The 15,156-nt window shown below is 49.5% G+C and overlaps 1 protein-coding gene across 1 annotated transcript in view; it reads left to right on the top strand.

The window, feature by feature from the left end:
- Positions 1-14,864, top strand: part of LOC8051698 — a 66,002-nt gene extending 51,138 nt beyond the window's left edge. Inside the window, exons 7-8 of the mRNA XM_029968631.4 lie at positions 13,732-13,884; positions 14,728-14,864. Of these exons, the coding sequence (XP_029824491.2) occupies positions 13,732-13,884; positions 14,728-14,843 (269 nt within the window). The 3' untranslated portion in view covers positions 14,844-14,864. The remainder of the gene's footprint in view (positions 1-13,731; positions 13,885-14,727) is intronic.
- The last annotated feature ends 292 nt before the right edge of the window (positions 14,865-15,156 follow it).

Raw genomic sequence — 15,156 nt, 5'->3', positions numbered from 1 at the left:
CTTTGCTTAATTTGGAAGGCAATGAAAGGTTCTACACGTGGTATTATTTTAAAAGCGATACTAAACATAGTCGGCTGAAAAAAAAAAAAAAAAATCCGCAGTTTAGGTCACAGTTGTTCGCGGAGGCATGCTTGGAGATTTTTTTACAAAGACTGAAGCGACGAAAAATAAATATTAGTTATAATGTCAGGGGGACATAGTATAGGGGCTAATCGTAACGATCAGTCGTCTAATTATTTAAAATTCGTTAATTAACTTTTTGAATTAATGAAAAGACATAATGTTCCAATTAGAAACTTGCTGAGCGTCATCGAAGACCACTAAATCAGTAATTTTCAGAAAGACTTTGAGCGCGTGAGAAGCGTAGTAGTGCACTAAAGTTACCACTCGTGGAGCAGGAACAAGGCTGGGGCTAGATAAAAGACGGAAGAATCACGCGGGCGCCTTACCGCAACCGCTACCCTTGTGCACGGGTTTGATTATTCCAGGTGGTGGTGTTCCTGAACTCACATAAACTCCAGTGTTTTCATGTTTCCGTGCTACAGATGGGGAGAAATGCTACAGCTCGGTTCTGCCAATAGACCCCTTTCAAGTAGTAGTAGTATAAAACGTTTATTTGAACCGCTTTAAGGGGGAGGGGGAGAGGAATGAGTCAATGGCATCGCGGCCTGGACTCGCGGTATGGGGGAAGGGAATTATATATGTACTTCTATGCCAGCTTCGTGGATAAAATCCAGAAGCGTGCGTAGAGTTTGATATTGCTTATCTGGAGGGCCTGGGGGAAAGACCCAGTCCTCCATGGATGTCACACCGTCCTCTATGTGCTTCTTCCTTGTTGCCTCAAGGCCTTTGCAGCCCCATAACAGGTGAACTAGGTCGACCGCATGTTGGGGGTCCTTGCAGTAGCAGCATGTCGGTGGTGTGCGCGCCTTTTCCCAGGCTGCTCTTCTGTTCGGCGTGCAGGCGGTATTGGTTCTAATGCGAGTTAAGAGCACCCTCGTTCTCCGCCCAAAGCCTCGCGGCAGTGGGTCGGAGATGGGTGGAAGGTGCTCCTTCAGCGCAGTACGGGACGAAAGTTTTATCTGCTGTTTAGCTTCGTCGGGGTCATAGTCGTCTTCGTCTTCGTCATCTTCGGGTGAGGAAGATGCGTAGCCGTGATCATGGAGGTGGCAGGGCGGCTTCTGCGTCTCGCGGAGTGTAACTATCAGCGCGCGAGCTGCAGAGTGGGCCTGCTCATTGCCAGCTATGCCTGCGTGGGCGGGCGCCCAGGACAGCTGGACTTTTGTACCTTGCAGAGAAAGTTGGAGGGCCATCTTTTTTATGGATTTTGCTCTCTTGCAGGGGCTGTTTCTATTTCTGCACTCGGTGAGCGAGGCTACCGAGTCCGTAAAAACGTGGAGCTCTTTTGGTCTAATGGTTGTGTCGTTGAGGACTGTTTCAATCGCATATTGAATCGCTCCGAGTTCGCCACCCTTGACGGAGGTGCTGTTTGGTAATTGTTTGGAAGATATAATTCCTTTTCCTGGTATTGCCACTGCGACCGTAGCAAGTTGGTCTGGGAGTGTCGCGAAAGCCGCGTCTGTGTAGACGGCTAGCTTCTCCGCCGAGCTTTCCCAGGTCTGTATTCGTTTGTTGTGGCTACTGGCTTGCGATTTCTGACGATCTGGATGTCTCAAGCTCGCGTTCTTCGGGATGGGCTTGCCTTCTACGAGGTCGATGTAGTCTAACCAAGGAGGGTCGTTTTCTGGGAAGTCGGGAAGCGGGAGTTTAAGTGCTTTAATCAGACTGAGAATGGTTCTGCCGGGTCGTGAGTGTTGCAGTCGTTCACGGTGGGCGGCAGATCGTACCATTACAGTTTCTTGCAAGTTGTTGAGCTGGGCATGTTCCATTAGTGTCCCTATTGGTGTGAATCGAGGTAAGCCGGTAATTACCCGTGCAGCTTGCCTGTTGATGGTTTCCAGTTTTTTCCACTGGCTTTTTGAGATGTTGTAATACGAAGCGCAGTAGCAGACTTTTGATACGATGAGTGCCTTCACCATCTGACGTGCAATTCCTTCGTTCGCTCCGCCTCTTGAGCTGCATATTTTTCTGATGACATGGATGATTGCCTTGCATTGCTGGCTGACCTTGGTCATCCAGGTTCTGCACGGGCCGTCTTCATCGATGTACATTCCGAGTATTCTGATCGAGGTAGATGGTTGAATTCTGTTGCCTGCTAGCGTTAAGTACATCTGACTGGCGATGCCAGCTTTTCTTTGTTTACGGGATGCGACGACCACATAGGTCGTTTTCTCCGGGGATGCAGTGAGGCCGACCCTATTGAGATGGGTTTGCACTTCGTCCAATCCGGCTTGAAGAGTCTGTTGTTGGGTTCGGGTATCGCCTGTCACTGTCCATAGGGAGATATCGTCCGCATATATGGTGAACTTGAGGCTTGGGATCCTAGATAGGCGGTGTGGGAGATCGGCCATTGCCATGTTAAACAGTAAAGGCGAGAGTACAGAGCCTTGTGGTACGCCGACCCTGTTGGGTCGTGGGTTGCTCATGTGGTCCCCTATTCTTATCGAATATGTCCGATCCTTAAGAAAAGCTTTAATAAAGTTAAGCGCCCTGCCCTGTATCCCTAAGCGTTCCGCCTCCTGAATGACAGCCCAGTGGGGGACGGAGTCGAAAGCCTTTCTAACATCAATGGCGACGATTGAGCGGATGGTTTTGCCCCTTGGCGCCCTTTTCTTGGTGATGTCGTGTGACATCAAGAGGAGGCTTTCCTGTGTGCTTAAACAGGGTCGGAATCCTGTCTGGGCTGGATGAAAAGCGCCGGATCTCTCTAGTGTCCAGTTAAGTCGATCTAGAACCATTCGCTCCATGAGCTTGCATACGCATGAAGTGAGTGATATCGGTCTGAAGTTGATAAGCGTGTCCTTGTCCTTGCCAGGTTTGGGGATTGGGACGACGGTCGAATGCTTCCATATTGGTGGCAACTGTCCTTGTTCCCATACCGCGTTAATTCCTTCGATAAGCTGGTGTTTAGCGTCTTGTGGGAGGTTGCGCAGCATGGAAACGGTAATTTTGTCCGGGCCCGGAGCACTGTGTGCCTTCCCGTTGTGGAGTGCCGTTTCCAATTCACCCAGGGTAAAGGGTTGGTCCATTGGATCCGCTGAGTTAACCAGCACTGGAGTATACGGGTTCGGAATTGAGTTTGTTGTCGTAGCAATGGGCTGCGGGAAGAATTGGTCTCCGGCCGCATCTGCGAGGTCTTCTACCGAAGTGTCAGTTTTTAGCGCCAGGGTTAGAGGGGCCTTCTGTTCTCTCTTTTGTCCCAGCATGGATCTGCTGGTTGCCCACAGTTTCTTTACTGAAGTTTTCTCTGACAAGGACGCACTGTAATCCAGCCATCGTTTCCTGTCCAAATATATCGCGTGTTTGCGTGCCGCGATGGTGTGTCTCGTGACCTCTCTGAGTGCCGCTGGTGTCTTTGGGCCCCTCCTATATCGCTGCAGCGCTCGGAGTCTCCTAGCCCAGAGATTCAAGAGGTGAATATCCGGGGTAGGTGCATCGGCAGGTATGTTGGATCTGGTTGTAGCCGCTTTCAATGCATCGAGCATTGCTGTCGCAAAGGATTCCTCTTGGTTGTTTTCCAGGTGTCTTCTATAAAGGTCCCAATTGACTGTATGAGCAAAACGCCGGTTCTTTTAGGACTTCTTGGAGTTCACCTCGATCTTTATTGGGAGGTGGTCACTCCCCCACGTGTCAATGTTTACATTCCAGGAGAGGTTTTCAGTCTTTCCGTATATCCATGTAAGATCTGGACTGGTATGCTGTTGTCTGCTTGTCAAGCCGAGTCTCGTTGTTGAGCCCGGCGTGTTTAGTAGTGTGTACTTGAACCGTGTCATGTCCTCCAGGAGTTTCTGGCCGTTTATGGTGTCTACTTTGTAGCCCCAGCTGGTATGTGGCAGGTTGAAGTCTCCTCCTATAATCTTTCGTTCTTTTGGGTAAAGGATGTGTAGTTGTTCTATCCACCCGTTGTCTCTTGGTGATTTGCTGCTAGCCCCTGGCCTGTAGTATACAGATGCGATGATTACGGGTGTTCCTTGATGCGTTGCGCGGACTGCGACGACTTCTTGTCTGTCTGTGCACCATCGCATCAAGTCAATTTGATGTTGTGGCCAGTCCGATCGCAAATACACCATGGCTTGCCCCTTGGGCACGTCTTGGTTGGGCTTGCGGCCTGATGGGATCGACGGGCTGGAGTATGAAGTGTAACTTGCTAGGTTGATGGTGGTTGTCTTTACTTCTTGTAATAGAATTGCATCTGGACGTTTTGATGGTCTGTTCAAGTGTCTTGCGTTGAGTTCTGCGGAACGTAGCCCCAGTCCTCTGCAGTTCCATTGAACAATGCTAATCCCTATTTTTATCGACCAAGTTTGAAAGCGATAACAGTGAGCTGTTGGCTCAGCGCTGAGAGTTGTTTTTCAAGCCTTGTAAACCGGACTTCGTAGCTGTCTCTCTCAAAGGTGGGGGTACCCCGGACTAAATCAGCGTAAGTCCTTTCGTGCATCCGTGGGTGTTGGATCGGATTAAATGGAGGTGGCGGCGGCGGCGGTGGTGGTGGTGGTGCCCCCTTCTTCCTCCTGGACTCTTGATTGGGTTTCGCGTGCTTCCTTGCCCTTTCCCTCAGTAGCTTCCCGATCTCTGTCTTCTTCGGGCAGGCATTGCTTGTCGCCAAGTGTCCATTTTTTTTGCAGATCTGGCAGTACGGGGTCGGATTTGGGCACGGGTTGGTGTTACCTTGGTCATCTTGCGTTTCCTCGTGGTGTTTGCCGCCCTATTGAAAATCGCTCTGAGGGGACTTCAGGAATTCTTTAAAGGGTGTGAAAGGGACTTCAGGAATTCTTGTGATGTTTGAAAGGTGAACCTATATTTCCTGGTGGGTTTGTTGGCCCCGTCAGAGGCTCTCCTGAAATGTCTGAAGTCCCCTTTACAATGCCTTGAAATGTCTGAAACCCTGTCAAGAACTTTTCTAATGGGGTCGGGAAAACCTTCAGGCTTCTTGAGATCTCTGTGGGGACACGGCCTAGGTGGAGAAAATACATGTCGCAGAATTAGAACATAGCTACGTATTGTTCACAAAGGGAAAACAAATAATTATATGGAGAATGTCGATCGTATGTCTGTACGGTCAGTTTTTTATTACTGCTCTTCTATCAAACACAACTGGGCTCCTCGACCCGTCTGTCAGTGGCCGGGTGTTCGGTCGCCAAGGGGGCTACGGGTTCGATCGCCCCATGTGGAGAATTGACAAGGCGCGGGCCGAGTGTTGTTGGCCGAGCGGCGTTTTGAGGAGAACAAGCTTTACTTGTTGCACTAATAATAATAAAAAGGGCAAGCCGAGAGCAGCGCGTTGCCCAAATTCAGGGACGCTGCGCTGGGGAGGTTCCGAGGGCGAAGCGGCAGCGACTCGTGCCGGGAACCGGTTTCCCCGCGGGGGACTGTCCCCAAAAAGAAAAAAAGGAAATAAACAAAACTATTTTGCTTTTCACCAAAGTCGGAAGTCCTCTCTTTTTCGCCGTCGCCAAAAACACGAACAGGCAACTCAAATCCCCCCCCCCCCCCTTTTTACAATGCCTACACACACACACTGCGCTTCTCTCCCCCCGGCAATGGGGAGAGGGTGCAATACCGCCAGTTCCGGACAGCACGCTTCTCCAATGGTTGGCGGGAGAGGGTGGTGTGAGGAAGCCGAAGAAGTCAGGAGGCCGCTATAGCCATTTTCTTTCCGCTCGTGGGCGGTTTGTTTCTCACCGCCATGGAGATCTGGAACGCACCGTTTCCTACATCCAGAAAGGTAAGCGCTGCTTTGAGGGCTCGCCCCTTGGTCTGTTTTAATCCGTGCCGTTTCTTCCTTGGTTCCGCAGGTAAACCCCAGTTCGGCGTTGGCCGCCTTCAGCACCGCTCGAGCACCATCGTGTTCAGCGCATTCAAGGAGATGGTGGCCGGTATCGGCCTACTCGCAGCAAGCCTGGCAGCCGGGATCAGCGTTCAACCGCATGTAGTGCCTACGCACCGGGATCATGGCACTGTGGGTCCTGAGACGGCGGATGACGGCCGCTGTCCCGCCTTGTTCTTTGCGGCTCTTCGTCCGACCGGCCTCAGAAGAATCCAGCGAGCGAAAAATACGCCGAAGACGCCGCCCCGACGACATCGTGGACGAAACCGTGACTGTGCTCGGAATTTCTCAACGGTGACGGGATCTGCTTGCGAGTTCGTGGTTTTCGCTAAACGTGCTTACTGGGACTGTGTATGTGTACGTGAGGTGCACCTGCTCCGTTTTATTAGCTGAACTACCGTACATCAGGAATTTACCCAACGGCATTGTGAGTCCTTTGAAAAATATTTTTCGTTGTGATAAAGAAGTTAGTTGTTCCTATTTTATATGATCTCTTTCGTCGACAGCTGCTTGCGCCCGGGTTTGAACAAGCGTTGGTTTTTATTGTCTTTTTGAGTGTTAATACGCATGTAAAACTCAATGTCCGCAATAAATTTTCAATAACGTTTGAACTGAATTTTTGTCAATGGTTCACAGTCATTTGGGCGCCTAAAGGGTTGATGGGCTAAGGGGTTGGGGTTGAAGGGCTGTGGGGCTGGAGGGTTTTTTCTGAGGGGTATATCTGAAGGGTTTTGAAGGCCTGTGCGGTCCCATAATCCTTCAAGGCTGATGGGCCCTTTAGAATTATTTTCAATAGGGCGCACAAAGAGCAGACCGTCTCTTTGTGGCAGATGTCTTGCTTGTGACCCGCGCCGTGGCAGTTTGTGCATGTCACCGCCTTGGCTCTATATGGGTACACTGGGGTGATGCAAAGCGCGTATCTAACGAACCTTGGCAATCGATTACCCTCGAACGTTATCATCGCAGTGCGTCCTTTCCTTCCCAGAAGTCGGGCCGTGACGATGTCGTGAGTGTCACATCGGAGCCTGTCCCGGAGAGAGGTGTTGTCTTCACCCTCGTCTACTTCATATATGACCCCTCGAATTTGGTTATCCTGCAGTGTTTTGTAAGCTTGTACGGGAATCTCTTCTTCGTTAGCAACTGGAATTCCAGTGATTTTCAGTAACGCCTTGGCGGTAGGCTCAGATGAAGTTTGTGCGGAGCTCTCCTTCTGTAGCTTTACTGATATCTCCTGTGATTGTGTGCCTAGCGTTTTTGTGAAGGCTTCCTCCAGGGTTCTTCTCGGTATGGTGGTAAGGTCTGTCTTCGTTCGTGGTCGAAGTATGACAGTGAAGAGCTGGCGTGGGGCCTGTGCCTTGCCTTCGCTTTCAGTGGTCTTCTTGCGAGTGTATCGTGCCCGCTTGATGGTCTTTTTGGATTGGACCAAAGACCATGCTGGGCCGTCGTCCTCTTCTGTGATTGAGTTTTGCGTTGCGGCGGTGCTGACGAGTGTCCGCTGTCGCCGCCTGTGTTGAGAGTGACGTCCCAGGCGCCATGGCCGCATGCCGCTTGCGGCTCTCACTGTCGTCTTGTCGGCCATTTTTCTCCGGTGTACTCGCCGACGAGGTGGCCGACTCTTTTTCATTAGATTTAGAAATCGGTGTATTCTTGAACCGTGGCTCTATGGTAGTCTGCTTGTTTCCTGACGCTTCTGGCCGAGAAAGATCGTTTAGAGCTTGCAGGAACATTTCCGTGATTTCCTCTTTTGAGGCCTTCCCTAGCAGAGCGACTAGGAGCGATTTGATTTCGTTCGCGGTACTTTGAGTTACCGGAGCTGGATGTGGTTGTCTCGGTGGTGGTTCCGAGTTGATGGCCGGCAGGGCGGGCCAGTTGATCGTTGTTGCCGGTTTCGGAGGATTCAGAGTTGGCGACGTAAATCGGAACACTGCATTGGGGTTGGCGGTCACAGCTGCGGTGTCCATCGTCTCCATCGCAGCGGTTAGGCCTAGCAATGCACCGGCTCAGATCGCTTTAGTGCTGGCTCTTTGGGTGCGGAAATTCGGCATGTTGGCCCCCGGTATGATATAACCTGGTCACATACCTGCCGAAATCTACACTTCGAAGCAATGGTCGGTATACTTCTGTCTTAAAACGGAGTCAAGAAATTCGAAAATTTCCAGAGCAGTCGAAAGAGCAGGGGGGCTATGTTGCGCTTTTTGGACTCCAAGGAGACTAGGGAGAGGGAAGTGACGTCAACGACACAGCAAACGCAGATTGGATGTTGATTTTGTTTTCTTCCGTCAACATCCAATCTGCGTTTGCTCTAGTCGTTGACGTCACTTCCCTCTTCCAAGTCTCCTGGGAGTCCAAAAAGCGCAACACAGCACCCCAGGGCGTCTCAGTCGGGCTTCAGACCCCTTTCAAAAGTCCACGCCAACGCCTGTCCGCCACTGCTTGATCACATACTCTGAGTCTGAGCACGCATTGGACACGAGACCAGGGACTCAAACCGAAAAATATAACGTTTCGGTTACGGTTACGGTTACCGCTTCTGTTGATAACGGTTTCGTTTCGGTTTTTTACGGTTTTAATTTTTACGGTTTCGGTTACCGGTTACACGTTCATAAAAACCGGTTTATTTCGGTTTTTCCAATAATTTGTCTAATTGAAATGCTAGACAGCCATTTTAGAAAAAACTGTTTAAAGTAGTCTCAGATATCCAATAACGTGAAATACAAGGAACCTAGAAACGTCTTAATACTTCTAATTGGTCAGAAGTTGCACACGTTCCTAGCTCCAACTCTTGTTCACTACATCTACTTACATTATTTAGTTTGATGCCCGAGCATACATGTTACTTCTAGTACTCGGGGATCATCGCGTTCTATATAATAAAAATTAAAATAAACACCGCTACTCTGTTGTTTGGCACCATTTATAAACAATTACCCTAAGAAAGTTCCCACTTGATGCTGGAAGAACCATTCGCACTTTCTCGTCGCTACAGTTGATTTCAACCTCATACATGCAGGCGAGTCTTCGCTTCACTGAAGGAAGGAACAGAACTACAGCCATCCACTAGTAAAATACTGCTAAGTGGAATGAAGTAATAAAATTGAGAGCTGGGCTGGGCGGGCCGTGAGGCAAGAAGCCTTCGTGCAGCGAATGGAAAGTCCGCCGTAGTCGGGCGGCCCGTGAAAACTACTTGCCTCACTAAACACTGCCCAGTGGACTTCAGGTGCCAGCTGGGTCGAGTGGACTGGCGGTGTAGGTCCCGTCGCTTTTGACTTGTAGGCAGTGCTACCCAGGTCCGACTGAGAGTCTTCGACGACGCTTTGTTTGTCTGTAGTGTGTTCCTTTGTGTTGGTGTGGTTTTCCTCCTTGCCATCGTACGTGTCGAAGAAGCCGTCATCGGCGTGGGGCTCAATGACAGTGTCGGTCCTGCTGAGCCACTCCAGGATTCGCTCGGTGGCGGTGGTTGTCGAGTCGGGATCCATTGGGTCGTTTTCTTCGATCCAAGATCAAGTTCGGGCACGGTCGGCCGAGACACCAGCCTCGCAAAGAGCATGGGCGAGAATGTCCTCGACAGGAAAAACGCACAGGAGCGTCGAGGAGACGACTGTGCCGTCGATGACGGCACTGGTGGGTTTCGAAGACTCAGCGTAGCTGCCGGACTCACGATTAGGGGGCCTCTTCGACTTGGTGTCTGGGCGGTAGCTGGTGTGCGCGGGAGCACGAGGCGTGTGGCGTCCGCGTCGAGGCTGGTTGGGTAGCTGGTCGGGGAGCTCTCTGAAAACCTCAGACTCGAATCCTCGACGTCTGGGATAGGACTGCCGTCCTACAGTTCCCTCTCGCGACGACGTGGAAGAGTTCCAGTCTATCGAAATTTGAAAATGAGGTGCTGGTGTTCGGGGAGCATGTCATCCCAGTAGAACCGATGGCGGGGGAGATGCCTGATCTCATGGACATCTCTCGTGGAGAAACTTATGGTGTCCTGGGCGAGGTCGCTCAGAATGTCGTAGGCATGACGGACCCTCGCTCCGGCATGGGTGGTGGGGGCTCTATCAGAGGTAGTTGGATTGCGCTGGTGGCTCTGGTAGAAATGATTCTCGTAGAAGCCATACCTCCGGCGGTGGCAGGGGGAGGCCTCCGGCGATGCTGGAAGCGATCTCTCGGCGCGTCTGTGGATGTTCGAGCTTACCGTGCCGACGTTCGAATAGCTCGCGTTCACAGTTTTGCGAGAGAGACTGTTGAGACTGCTGGCCGTGTGGGGCGAGATTGGCCAGGGGGGCTATGTTGCACGTTTTGGACGCCCAGGAGACTAGGGAGAAGGAAGTGACGTCAACAACGCAGCAAATGCAGATTGGATGTTGATTTTTTTTTCTTCTGTCAAGATCCAATCTGCGTTTGCTCTAGTCGTTGATGTCACTTCTCTCTCCCAAGTCTCCTGGGAGTCCAAAACGTGCAACATAGCCCCCCTGGCCATCGACGATTGGAAGCAGGGCAGCTCCCAAGGTTCAGGCGAAGGAGGCAGAAATTGCATCCCATGTCTGTTGGACGAGGGTGGCGCGTTGGCGCGTTTGACGAGGAGGCATCCTTCTCCTTGGCTTTTTCTTTTGTCATGTTGAGAAGCTGAGAGGCGTGGCAGTGCCGGCGACGGTAAAGCCCCTCTATCCTGGGAAAAGTGGCGCCGTTCATTGTTGTTAAATGCTCGAGGCACGTGCGACGCGCTACTTCTGGGAAATTCATGCCGTCTGAAATAGCTAAGTGTTGCGCTGTGCCGCCATGATCTTCCCAAGGGCTGCACGTTGCACGTGCCTTGTGCATCGACGAACATTGCGCTACTTTTGAAACATGAAGGGGCTTTAGGCGGCGGGTGCCACTCGGTTTGAAGAAGGGTCTCGGTGCGGGAAGGAAAAGAAAAAAAACTCGGACACCCTTCTGACGTTTCCTCGCTCCTTCCACCACTCTCAGCCCGAGCATATATATATATATATATATATATATTGTATATATAATACAAAACGCCAATGTCAAACCCCTGACTTTTTTTTTTCTTTCTGTGTTGTTTCAAAATCGTCACTCGCGACACGTTTCACACTAAATGAACAACATAAACATTATTAATGAACAGCAGGGCCCATTAAAGCCCCTTCATGTTTCAAAAGTAGCGCAAAGTGCGTCGATGCACGAGGCACGTGCAACGTGCATCCCTTGGAAAGGTCAAGGCGGCACAGCGCAGCACTGAGCTAGATTTCAGACGCCATGTTCTTTCCAGAAGTGGCGCGCTGAACGTGTCTCGCGCGTTTCCACAACAATGAAGGCGCCACTTTTCCCAGGATACAGGGGCTTTAGGGCCCGTTTGCTCGAAGCGCTAACCGCGGCTAAAGTTAGCCGCAGTACCTAGGAGAGGGATTCTGAGATCATGTGACAGGGATCGGTAGGGATGCGGGAAAACATGGCGGTGCCCCGCAAAGTGAGCGCCGCTCGCTTCGGAACTAATATGTCGTTGTAGCTGCAATATCGCGCGCGTTAGTCAGTAACTAATGGTGCAGGAGGCTTTCGCTTTGCCTTACCTCACTTAAATCGCAAAGCATGAGCAATGACCTCGCCGCATTTTTTAGATAGTATTTCGATTCTGACCATTCTTAAGCCTAAATGAACACGATAATTGTCGGCATGCATGGAAACGTCTTTGGAAAGTGGATTGCCTTGACTCAATCGGCCTTGTATTGATAGCACACAAATTTCCCAAGCACCGAGGTGCATGCTACGAGTGTAGTTGCAGGCATTGCGCGTGCTGGCGTATGCAGTAGTAATATACCCGTTGCTCTGGGCAGGGGGCGCGAGCGCGCCCGGAAGACTTACGCAAGACGCGACCAAGTTTTGCTGGCTGCATCATCCGTGTGGCGCTGTAACGTTCGATTTTGCACGTGCCACGTTCGAATACAAGCCGCTGTCAGCATCTGTAGAAGTGCGGTAACAAAACGTCTAAAAAAAGTTAAAAAAAAAAAGAACAGAATTATGCTGCTTGCGGCCGCAGCGTTCCATTAAACATTCCTTTCATATTTGCTTTCTTTCACAGCTTCCGCGAGCACGTATATTTCACTTTACGTGATAGTGGAGCCGAAGCTACTCGGAAAAGCGCGTCATCGTGAAGGATGCTCGTACTGCACGAGCGCGCGTGCTTGGCAGGGACGCGGAAAGCTCGCAGCTCGCTCTTGTAGCCTCTGCTACGCTGGAACTTAGAATGGAACTGAGTAGAAAAAACTCTAGTGGGGAAGCGTATTGATGCATGTTCGAAACGCGATCCAAATATTCTATTTTGCTCGCCTGCAGCGCTGCTCAAAACTTGTGAGCTACAGGCCTATCGTTCTAAAGGAAAAAGTCTAAAACAAATTTTGCCTTGCACGCGCGTTCGTCCAAGTCTTATAATGATTATTTACTTCGAATCTTTTATAAGAGGAAGGACAGCGAGCGCGGACCATAGAATTACACTTCCAGCGTTCTTCTCGATGCTTGGGTAATTTAGAAAAAGGTCTGTTGGGGCGGGACGCTGGTCTTCTTTTGTGTACTATTAATATCCGGTCGATTGAGTCAAGGCAATCCGCTTTCCAAAGACGTTGCCATGCCGACAATTATCGCGTTCATTTAGGCTTAGAAAGGCCAGAATCGAAAGACTATGCAACAAATGCCGCGAAGTCATTGCTCGTGCTTTGCGATTTAAGCGAGGTAAGGCAACGCGAAAGCCTCCTGCACCATTCGTTGCTGACTAACGCGCCCGATAGTGCAGCTACAACGACATATTAGTTACAAAGGGAGCGGCGCTCACGCACCGGGGCGCCGCCATGCTTCCCGGCATCCCAGCCCCCAGTCACGTGATTTCAAACTCCCTCTCCTATAGGTACTGCTGCTAACTTTAGCCGCGGATAGCGCTTCGAGCAAACGGGCCCAGGTTTTCTTTTCCGCCAGCTCTGCATGATGGCCAATTTACCTCGTTTCTTTATACTGGCTATTGCATGTCAGGAACATCGGTGGTTTTGATAGAACCGAATTGGATGGACATCTGAGAATTCGAACTTATTAGTTAATACACTGAAAGCGACACGTACTGAATACATGTAGCGATGTAGGAGCGTGGCAGATTTAGAAATATAGAATTTTTTTAATTATAAGCTCGACCACTAATTCAATCTGAGTATTCTTATTCCTAAAGTCAGATTGAATGGAAATATGTAACCAGATGCACCACTCGCTGACAGTAACTCTGTCAAATGGCCACAACAATTTAAGATCCCTCCTCCAGGTCATACTTCAGAAAAACTAATAGTTTATTTTTCGGTTAATATTGGTTAAAACCGGTTACCGGTGAATAATTTACGGTTCCGGTTACGGTTACGGTTTTTATAAATATCAAATAACGGTTTCGTTCCGGTTACGGTTACAGAAAAAATTTCGTTCCTAAACGGTTTTCGGTTTCGGTTACGGTTACGGTTTGAGTCCCTACACGAGACCTGCGCCAGCGCTCGGCGTGAACTCGGCTCAGCTCGTATTGAAAACGAGCGCCGCGTCAGCGTTCGGCGAGGACTCGGATCCAAACACGCGCTTCGCGAGCAAGCAACGGGGACCGCCAATGTTGCTTGATGCACTTTTGAAAAGGGTCTGTGGTACCTCCAATAACACGCACGAGCATTCCAGGTCGCCCCAATAGTTCGGCAACGTAAAAATAGATATTGCGGCCAGCTTCCACAATACTTGATGTGCAAAACAACTCATATCAACAAATCTGGTTCCTTTCCTTGCAGGTCCGTTTCGCGGCACAATGCGCAGCTGCTACCACGAAGCATGTGATGACGTCCGGGGATTAACTGATCTCAACCTGCACTTTGTTCAAAAGACTACCAATGCGCTGGTTGCGCTATTAACGGATTTGGCTAAGGGATCATGTACAGCATCAGGTGAGAAGCAGTAAAATATTAAATGCAGACGCAAAGCTTGTTTCTTTTCGAGGGGAAGTGTGTCTAAAATGCACTTGGTGCAAAACTCCTTAATTAACAAAGAACAGGGGTGCAAGTGAATGGTTATGATCCTTCTTTCTGCACCCCCTCCCCCCCCCCCCTTTTTTTTTTTCCTGCATACATTCCGAGAGTCCTATGTCATTTAGCAAACATCCCTCCATATGACGATGTGCACAAGAAAAACTGGGCCACTCTACTGAATGATGCTCTCATCTGTCGATATCAATTTCACCAATAAGGCAGTTTTCTTTTTGAAAGGGAAACTTTTTCTTGTTGTATGTCTATAGTAGCAGTTTCATGCTAGTAGTGCAGGGTTTCACGGTACATCTAGAAACTGAACCCTTGTGTATGAGTTTTTAGGGAAAGTCCCCAAGGTGATTTACATGAAAATAAATTAGCTTCCACCTGAAATGAAGCATACTTGCACTGTTAACATTCGTTTGCTTTACTGAATGCCAGCTCCTGGTAAGCTCAGTTGGTAGAGCGTTCTGGTGCTCTTTGAGAGGTGCCGAAATCGAATCGCGACCTGGTGGACTTTTTTAGCAGCCACAAGTCGCATAGAGGGTGCGAGTTGTGCTCCAATTCAGGTGGAAGTCAATTTGTTCTTACATAAACCTTACATAAGTTACTTCACGGCTACCACCTTAAATTCGACTACCTGCTCAGTGCAGGATACATCCTGGATGCCAAAATTACAAGTTATCTTTGTACTAGTACAATGAACACATGCTGCTGTTGCTTACTGCTACTAACAAAATCCTGAATGACAACTTTCTTTTCCAGCACCAAGTTCGGCCTCAAAATTTCGGCTAGCAGAAGAACGCAATGCATCGTTAAGTAACCACATAACATCCAACTTCATTGTCTTATTTATTCTGTTATTACTACACTGTAAATAAAACTTTCACACTACATAGAAATACTCTTGGTCATGAAACACGGATCATTTCTGCTGCAGGCTAAAAAACAAATTTCTGACAGGAAGTATTTTGCTCTCGGACACTTCAAAACTGCTACTGCAATGCGTATGTACATCATATTTACTTATAAACGTGTCCACAACTTCACAATTTTGAGTGATGGGATTAGTCAGAGTCATTTTGGAGCACCTTCTGGAGCAGCCAAAAATTCAATTTGGAGCAGCAAGAACTTTTGAAGCATAAGCCCACACACTTAATTTTCATTCCTACCATGCAAATATTATGTTAAGAT

Source organism: Ixodes scapularis, unplaced genomic scaffold (genome assembly GCF_016920785.2).
Source record: "Ixodes scapularis isolate PalLabHiFi unplaced genomic scaffold, ASM1692078v2 PGA_scaffold9__187_contigs__length_104089568, whole genome shotgun sequence".
In the NCBI taxonomy this organism is placed as follows: Eukaryota; Metazoa; Arthropoda; class Arachnida; order Ixodida; family Ixodidae; genus Ixodes; species Ixodes scapularis.
This window is presented reverse-complemented; position numbering and strand designations above follow the sequence as displayed.